Genomic DNA, 8,438 nt, shown 5'->3' on the forward strand with positions numbered 1-8,438 from the left:
CTGGAGCCCTGCCCGCAGTGGCCCCCAGCACCCGCTGCGCCCTCTCCAGGGCGGGAGCCGCTGGGGGTTGCCCCACGGAGCCCTGCTGCAGGGCGGTCCGCAGGCCAGCCCACGAGAGCCAGGGCTGGATGGTGCTGGCAGGGGCAAGACTCTGTGCTAGTGGCACCAGGTCTGAATGGGCTGGGGGGTGGGGGTCCCACGCTCTGTGGAGCTCTGCACCAGGTCCTTCCTCCTCCAGCAATGTGGGCTTGGCCCCAAGGTCCTGCTAGGCCAAGCCCCACGGCCACGAGCTGCAGAGGAGGCCGGCGCGGGGGCCTGGTCTAGTGGTCAGAGCGGGGCAGTGAGAGGCTGGGCTCCTGTCCCCGGCTCTGGGCGGGAAGCTTGGGCCAATAGTCAGAGCACAAGAGCGTGTGGCCACTAGGACACCTGGGTCCTCTGCCACTGACTGGCAGGGTCTCCTTGGGCTTGCCCCCCCGCACCATCCCTGGGGGGGCCCCAGGTGCAGGGGCAGGGTGCCCTGCTTTCCCCCTGGGCTCTGACAGGTCTCTGCCTTGCAGCCCCCCTCCCCAGCCATGGCCACCCTCAAGGTCCCCGCCGGCTGCCGCCAGCCTCAGGAGCTCGACAGCGTCCACGCCGCCTTGGCTGGACCTCGACACCCAGATCTCGCTGGCGCCCGTCTCCGACAGCCCCGAGTCCTCCGTGGAGGAGCTGCGCTCCACCTCCGAGGAGGACGAGGGGGCCTCCCCCAGCCTCGGGGCATCCTTGGAGGCCAGGGCTGAGGGCCAGGCCCCGGGGCCTGAGTCTCCAGTGGTCCAGGAGCCCGGGCCTGTTGTGGGGCTAGACCCCCCGGGCCCTGCCCCGGAGGAGAGCAGGGGGGCAGCGCCCGGGGACGCGGTGATCGTGGTGCTGCCCAGAGAGACGAGCTTCCTGGATAGCGTGGGGGCAGCGCCATGCTGGGAGCAGCCCCCGGCCCCCAGCGAGGAGCCGGCGAAGGTGCCGCAGTGCCCCTCTGCCCCCTGCCCGCTGCCCGGGGATGACCAGCCGCCCCCCAGCCCCGGCACCCCGTCTCCTGAGGAGCCGGCCCCTAGCCTGCCGAGAGGCAGGGGGTGCAGCCCCCAGTGCAGCACTGCCCACCTGAAGGCCATGTCGTCCGCCTTCGTCTCGCTGCTCCTGGCACCTTGGATCCTCTACGGCCTCCACCACCTCCTGCCCTTCGAGCCACCGCTGTGCCCGGACCTGGCCAGCCGCCTGGCCTTCGCACTGCGCTGCCTCCTCATCGCCAGCGTCCCCGTCGTGCTGGGTAAGAGGGGGGCGGTGGGTCCAGGCCGGAGGGGGCCAGTTGTCCCAGCCCTGCCCCCAGCACCCTCCGCTGCATGGGCAGGTTGCACGGGACCCTGGACTGCCACGGGGGCTGGGGGCTGACCCCTTCTCTCGTGCTGCTGGGTGGGTCTCGCGCTGGCTCAGGGGATGGGAGGAGGGCTCTCCACCAGTGACAGCAGCCACTTTCTACGCCGGGGGTGGGGGGCCCAGCTGCCCTCTGCCCCCCAGGCCGGGGGGCTGCTCCCCTGTGGCTGGGCTGGGGCGCCCCATCTCAATCCTGCAGGCTCTGGCCGTGGTACTGAAGGCCGAGCGGGCAGGACCGGGGGGGCCATGCCCAAAACCCCTTGGGGTCAGCTCAGCGGGTGCTGGCTCAGGCCCTGGATGAGGCCGTGAGGCCCCTGGCAGCAAGGACCAGGTCTGCAGAGCCCGTGGTCCGGTCTCTCCCCGTTAGACCTCAGTTCCTGGATTTCGGGAGGTCCCAGTCACGCAGACTGTGCTGCCCCCCTAGCCCCCAGGGATGTGATAGGGCAACGTTGGGCCACGGACGCCAGACCCGGGATGTCTGAGCGCAGCCGGGTGTCCCCGAGCAGCAGGAACGCGGAGCCGTGCCACGGCTGGGATTTCCAGCATGAGCCGAGCGGGGGATGTCCCCGTGGCTGGGCTCCTGTCTCCGGCCAGCTGCGCTCCGTCTCCCACCCCGCCGGCCCGTGCCGGGCGGCAGTCACGCGGGGGGGGCACTTTTTTCCTGCTGCCTCAGTGGTTTCAGCGCGGGGGAGCCAGGCCGTGCCCCATCCATCTCTCCCGGGAGGCGCTGGGCAGACAGTTTCATTACCCGGGGAATTCCTCCGGGGCCTCTTGTTCTCTCTGCAAACACAGGCTGCTGGGGCCCGAGGGGATGTGGAGCAGAGCTGGGCGCTGCCGTGGCAGCTGCCTTGTCCATCACTGGCTCCAGCAAGGGGCTTATACAGGCACTGACCCATGGTCATCCCCTTGCTGCCGTTGCAACCTGCCCTCCCACGGGGCAATGCTTCCAGCCCTGGCCCCTGACCCCGATCCCGAAGCCACCAGTCCATTGGTAGGATCCTCACGGGAGCATCCCGGGGGTGCAGGACCATGAGCCCAGAGCCAAAAGGCTCTAGGGTGTTAGGCCCGATTGCACCCAGTGCCTTCCTCTTTGTTTGGGGCCCCGTATCTGGGATGGGGAGACCCAGCTCCCCAGCTCTGGAGCGGGCCCAGCGCATCGGGCCCCCCGGCTCTGCCTGACCTTGAACCCGAGCCTGAGGCTCCGAGAGTGCAGGGAGCTAATCCGGATGAGGAAAGCTCAATGAGGCTGGGGGGAGGGCAGGAGATGGGGCCTGCCCCTTGCTAAGTTGGAGGGGTCGGCCCAGGGCCTGCTGCCGGCGACCCAGGGTCATGGCTGAGACGGGCATCGTGCCCCCCAAGCGTGGCCAAGCATTGCGTGGTTCAGTGCAGGCCTCTCCCCTGGCAGGCGTCGCACTCGCAGCCCTGGCCAGGCTCTGCTCGGGGACCCTGGACCCGCTGGATGCCCACGCGCCTCCCGTCCGGCTCCACCAGCTCTATGTCTCCAGCTCCATGGACCAGCTGGTCCTCTTCTGCCTCAACGCGGTGGTGCTGGCCACCTTCCTGGCCCAGGAGCACCTGCACCTCCTGCCCCTCCTGGCCGGGCTCTTCTCCATCGGCAGGTGAGAGATCGCTGCACCCCATGCACCCCCAGCCCCCTCCTCCTCCACCCCTCTTGCCCCAAGCTTCAGCCCCTTGGTGCTGGGCACGGCTCCCCATCCATACCTCCTCCAAGCCCCGGCCCCCGCTGCACCGGAGCTCCCTACGGTTGTGCCAGCAGCCTTTATCAGCTGCTTGCTATTGGCACAGCTACCCCTCAGCACCTGGCAGCTGTGGGCAGTGCCCCCAGCCCCGGCATCTGGTTTCCAAATGTCTTTATACTGATGCTGTGGGACCTGGTGTCTCCCCTCCAACCGCCTGGATGGCTGGTTAGCGTTGGGGGCAGCGGAAGCACATCCAGACCCTGCCTCTGAGGCTGGACCGGGTTGGCATCGAGTGGTCAGAGGGTCCTGGAGGGTGTCCTGCGGGCGCCAAGCTGTGCCGGGTCTGCCCTTGCTGTGTGGGCAGGATGGCAGGAGCCGGGCTCTCGCTGTGGGAAGGACCGCCTTGCAGCCCTGGCTCCGGGGCCGGGGGGGTCTTCCTCAGTCCCTGCCCTCTGCCTTGCAGATGCTGCTACTGGGCCAGCCTCCGGATCAGCAGCGCCTACCGCGGCTTCGGCTTCGGCCTCTCCTTCTTCCCTGCCCTGGCGATGACGGCCTACAACCTCTTCTGCCTCTACCAGCTGGGCTTCGGCTTCCTCTTTGCCCCCGCGGAGGGTGTTGGCAGCTGGACCACCCCTGCCCCCCCTCTCACGCTGGCCCCGACAAGCCCTGGCAACTGAGGGGCGGCTGCATCGAGGTGCACGGAGCCTCGTGAGCGGAGCAGCCTCCGACTCAAGACCTCGAGGGACCTGCTGTCATGCCCAGGTCGCCCGCAGCTACCAGCGCAGACCAGCTGCTTCGTGCAAGGGGCCGTGCCCGGGCCCTGGGACGTCACCGTGCTGTCCAGGTAGCATCCCTTCCTCTGTGTGCCCGTCTGTCTTGCCTCAGCTGGGCAGTGCCAATGGACGGACGGACACAGACATGCTTGGAAGGGACGTTCCTCTTTCTGCTCCTGCATCCCGGCCCCCACCCCGGTACCCTGCCGTGGGCCAGCGGCACAGCTGTCGTGGGTGCCTGGCCAAGGCTAATCTGAGCACCAGGGTGTGGGGCAGCGCCTTGGATCTGGGCAGGTCTCACCTCCCCCTGGAGCCGGGTGGGGAGAAGATTGTGTCTGGTGTCCAGCGTCCTGCTACTCCCCCTCGCTTGGGCAGCCGGGCCCTGGGCCAAGGGGCTTTAACCGTGAACACCAACAGAGCTGGAGAGGGGAAAAGGAAGCCCATGAGCATGGCTCTCCTGAGAGGGGGCCGGGGTCCTGCACGCACTGCTGCAGCACTTGCCCAACAGGGATCCAGGGGGAAAGGGCGGGTGGGTTTTTTTCCCCTGCCACCCCAACGTGACGCCCGGGCCAGACACACTCGCAAATCAAAGGCAAGCGGTGCATCTCTGCCTGTAACTCCAACCTCTGCCCTTCCCCGTCCGGAGGCCTGGGTTCGGAGAGTGTTGTGCCGTGGCTGTCTGGCCCCTGGCTTCCTGCGCTCAGTTATGCTGGCACCAACTCCAGCCATGGGGCTGAGACCCTCCAAGCAGAATAAAAGCCATTTCCCCCCTCGCACGGCTCAGCCCTATGGCTTCTGTTGCTGCAAGGAGATATGGGGTGCCTGTGTCTTGCCCCCAGCACTGGTGGGGACAGGCAGGGAGGAGCCGAAGGCTTTTGGCCCTCGGTTCCCCGCTTGCATTTTGCACAATGCAGCAGGGATGGGGCAGGGTGGGCAGCTGTCTCAGCCCTTTCGGTCTTTGCTGCCGGTGCTGCCACGGGTGGGCAAGGGACCCAGGGGAAGCAAGGCTGCACTGGCAGGGCACAGCTGGCAGGCAAGAGGAGAGCAAAGCCCCCCCTCAGCCCTACCCGTGTTGGCCCTACCCGTGTTGGCTTGACACGGCACAGATGTGCCCGGGGTCTGGCTGCTGCAGAGGACAGACGGCTCCGAGTGGGAACAAATTTATTTTGGGGGCATGGGTAGTATCAAAAGAAGACAGGGCACAGCCAGGGGGGCAGGGGGCCAGCTCTGCCTTATGCTGGTGGCCAAGGCGCCTGCTGCTCCGTGGGCTCCTTTCAGTCCCGAGTCCTGTTCTCCGGGCTAGCACAGTCCTGCCTGGTCAGCTCCACGTCAGCGGCTGTGTCTGGAGTGCAAGGCGCTGCCTGCTGCTTCCTGGACCGGGCGAGGGCCGCCACGCGGTAGGCGAGGTAGAGGAGAGTGAGGAGGACAGGACCCCCGCAAAGCAGCACCAGCAGCACCAGGATGGCACGATGCTCCCCGCTCCATGTGCCTCCGTCCCCACCGGGCAGCGGGGAGGGGTACGTCGGCGAGGAACAAGTGTGGGCGCGCTCGTCGTAGGTGCAGAAGGGGGGGCAGGCTGTGCAATTGCTGGCGCCGTCCCCCTGGCAGGTGTAGCAGGACGGGTGGCAGCTGGTGCAGACCCCGATGGGGCGGGCGGTGCCCAGGGACCTTCGGGTGCGGTTGTAGTAGCGGGGAGGGCAGTAGGAGAGGCACAGGCGCTGGAAGGCGTAGAAGGGGCTGCTGCACTCTGCGGGGAGATGGCAGGGTTAGGAAGAAGCTGAGGCAGGATCGCGGCTGCTGGCGGGGTGGGGGGAAGGAGGGTGCATCCCCTCTCACTGCCATGCCTGGCACGTCTGGCGAGAGGAGCTCGGGACGGGGGAAGCCCCCGCCAGCGTGCAATGCGAGTTGTGCATGTCTGGGAGCTGCAGGGCTCAGCCTGCGTTGGAGCTGCTCAAGCCGGCTGGAGACAGGGGTCTCGATGGGCTCTTGCAGAGGCCTGGCTCCCAGGTTGGGTGGGGGTGGTCCCAGCGTCACGAGCGGCGCAGCACCCAGAGCCACTCGGTGACCGTGCCAGCCCCCTGGGAGCACAGTGTTGCTCTGGACCTCCTCACTGGCCTGCCACGCAAGGGGTAAGCCCCTAAAGGCAAGCTGCCTTGGCGTAAGGACTCACCCGTGCAGGCTCCCTGGGCATCGCGCTGCGTGCACTTGCTCACGACGGAGGCCTCGACCTGCCTGGCTCTCATGTCCTCCTCCGTGCCGTAGAGCTGCAGCACGAAGCTGGTCAGGAAGCCTGCGGGGGAAAGGGTGGGGCGAAGGGGCCGATCCCCCGCAGCCAGAGAGCCCGGGGCCCTCCGCATGCAGAGCCGCGCAGAGCGGGCGTCACCGCCACGGGAGTCAGCCCTTTCGGGGCTTTCAGGAGCCCAGGGCATCCCTGCTGGCCGGCTCATTTGGCCACGTGGCCTTGGCTGGCTCGTCGCCCCCAACCTCCAGCCACGGTTCGGTGCCAGCCCCGGCCTGATGGCACTCACCGGTGTTGTAGGCATCACCCTTGTTCTCCAGCACGAGCGTCCAGGTGCCCTGCGGGTCCTCGTCCCAGAAGTGGGTGGACATGAAGGCCCAGTCCGTGTAGCCCTGGCTGCTGGTGTCGTAGGGCCTGGGGCATTTGGGCACAACAGATGCAGGGCTGGGCTCAGAAACCGGCACCAGGCATGAGCTCTGGAGAAGGTGCCTCCCGACCACCCCAAGCCCCTGCCGGAGGGGTCTCAGCTCAGCCGGCGCCTCAAGACCCCTCGCGTCACTACGTGCATTCAAGGAGCCCTCGGCTTGTGGATTTAGTGCCGCCCCGCCGCTCGGTGTCTCTCCTGCCCCGAGTTGAAGCCAGCGAACGCCCACCCCCAGCTCTCCCCTCACCTGACGGCTACCAGGGTGGACTTGGTGGCCATGGGGCTGGTCAGAGAGAGCGCCAGGTCCCCTCGCCGGCTGTAGCTCAGGGAAAGCTGCACCTGGACGTGCTCCAGGGAGCGAATGTGCTTGGCCCTCCCGGTGCAGCTGGAGACGTTCTTGCTGACGGAGAGTTTCGAGCCGATCTTTCTGCCGGGAGACAGAACAGGGAGGTCCAGACCCGTCCCGTCCCCGCTTCCCATGCAGGGGTCCGGACGTGCCCTAGGGTGAGTTACGGGGAAGCAGAGAGGCTGCAACTCGGGCGTCTCGTGTTGCTGGGTTGGTTTGGGACCAAAGCAAGCACAGGGCGAAGGCAGGAGTGTACGGGGAATGGGAGCCGACAGGGCAGCTCCGCAAGGTGTCTCCGGGCCGGAGCAGAGGCTGGGAGGGTGGTTTCGGAGAGGAGGCAGGTTTCTGAGTGAGGTGGGGACCGGCTCGAGGGGCGCTAAAGGGAACAGTACCAAGAACCAGCCCCATCCAGAACAGCCCCAGCCTCATCTCCCGAAGGGCTGTATCTTGGTAGTGCCACGCTCGGGACCCCGCTGCCCACCCAACCCCGAGCAGGCTTTCCCCAACCGCTCCGTGCACGGACGGACTTTCTTCCAGGCCTTCCCCCAGCAGCGCGGGGCTTGAGGCGAGTCCAGCCGGCCGCGGCTCTTACAGGGGCAAGTAGACGACCTTGACCGAGCATCTCCTCTGAGGCCGAGTCACGGGCCACTTCTTGGCCAGGTCCACCAGCGTGCCGGCATCCAGCAGCCCATAGCCATAGTGGTGACTCACTGGGAAGAGAGAGACGGTCGCTCGGGGGAAGAGCCCAGGAAAATCTTTGGTATTGGGCTGCTCAACTCACACGGGCCTATTGCTCCCCGATCTGTGGAGGAAGAGGTGTCTAACAAATCCCCCAAGTACCACCTGCCTGTCGCAGCAAGCCCGAGAGGCTAAACAGGCGTCCAGCTGGAGATGGCTCCATTCGTGGCTGGAGCAGGAGTGAAGAGGACCCCGGGTCCCGGGCAGCTGATGACCCAACCCCGTGCCCGTGGTTTGCAGCTCCAAAAGGCCGTGTCCGACCCTCACCTTTGCGCCCGACCCCGTTCACGGCCCAGTCGTCGGCTTGCAGGTGGGCTGGGCGGGAGGCTCTCACCGCCAGGTGCTGCATGTCCCGCCAGGTCAGAGCAGGGCTAGGAAAAAACGGGGGGTTAGGCAGGGTCCACGCCTGGTCTCCAGCGCTTGGTCCTCAGCTGTCTCAGCAGACGAACCAGCAAAGGGACCCAGCCACATGGCAGAGGGCACTTAACAGGGGCATGCGAGCACTTTGCATTTGGCCGCTTACTTGGCTTCCAGCGCGAGCGCCATCATCCCGGCCGCGAGAGGCGCGGAGGCCGAGGTGCCCGTGTGCCTGTCGGTGCAGCGGTGGTGCAGGTCCGTGGTCACCTGCGGAGGTGGAGGTGGAGGCGGGTCAAGGAGCTGGGCGGGCACGGGGGTGCAGAGACGCCCCGGGTGCAAGGCTGCGGCAGAGGGGCGAGGAGGGGAAAGGGGCTCACGATCTGCCGGTCCTGCCGGGCGCCACTGCTGTACGTGGCGGTGAGGGTGGAGGCGCAGGCCCCGCTGTACCAAGGGCACC

At 67.4% G+C, this 8,438-nt stretch overlaps 2 protein-coding genes across 2 annotated transcripts in view; one reads left to right on the plus strand and one right to left on the minus strand.

The window, feature by feature from the left end:
- Window positions 1–572: 572 nt before the first annotated feature.
- LOC102384405 (transmembrane protein 79-like) lies at window positions 573–4,642 on the plus strand. Its single transcript, XM_025196356.1, is given in 4 exon segments — window positions 573–631; window positions 633–1,300; window positions 2,810–3,023; window positions 3,568–4,642. Coding segments are annotated over 4 exon segments (1,155 nt in total). The 3' UTR covers window positions 3,782–4,642.
- Window positions 4,643–4,822: 180 nt separating this feature from the next.
- The window catches only part of PCSK4 (proprotein convertase subtilisin/kexin type 4), a 9,895-nt gene continuing 6,279 nt past the window's right edge, over window positions 4,823–8,438 (minus strand). Inside the window, 9 exon segments of the mRNA XM_025196561.1 lie at window positions 4,823–5,624; window positions 6,048–6,167; window positions 6,406–6,530; window positions 6,788–6,967; window positions 7,479–7,596; window positions 7,892–7,995; window positions 8,148–8,248; window positions 8,359–8,435; window position 8,438. The exon segment at window position 8,438 is cut by the window's right edge and continues 105 nt beyond it. Of these exon segments, the coding sequence (XP_025052346.1) occupies window positions 5,152–5,624; window positions 6,048–6,167; window positions 6,406–6,530; window positions 6,788–6,967; window positions 7,479–7,596; window positions 7,892–7,995; window positions 8,148–8,248; window positions 8,359–8,435; window position 8,438 (1,299 nt within the window). The 3' untranslated portion in view covers window positions 4,823–5,151.

This window comes from Alligator sinensis, unplaced genomic scaffold (assembly GCF_000455745.1).
Source record: "Alligator sinensis unplaced genomic scaffold, ASM45574v1 scaffold1295_1, whole genome shotgun sequence".
Lineage (NCBI taxonomy): Eukaryota > Metazoa > Chordata > Crocodylia > Alligatoridae > Alligator > Alligator sinensis.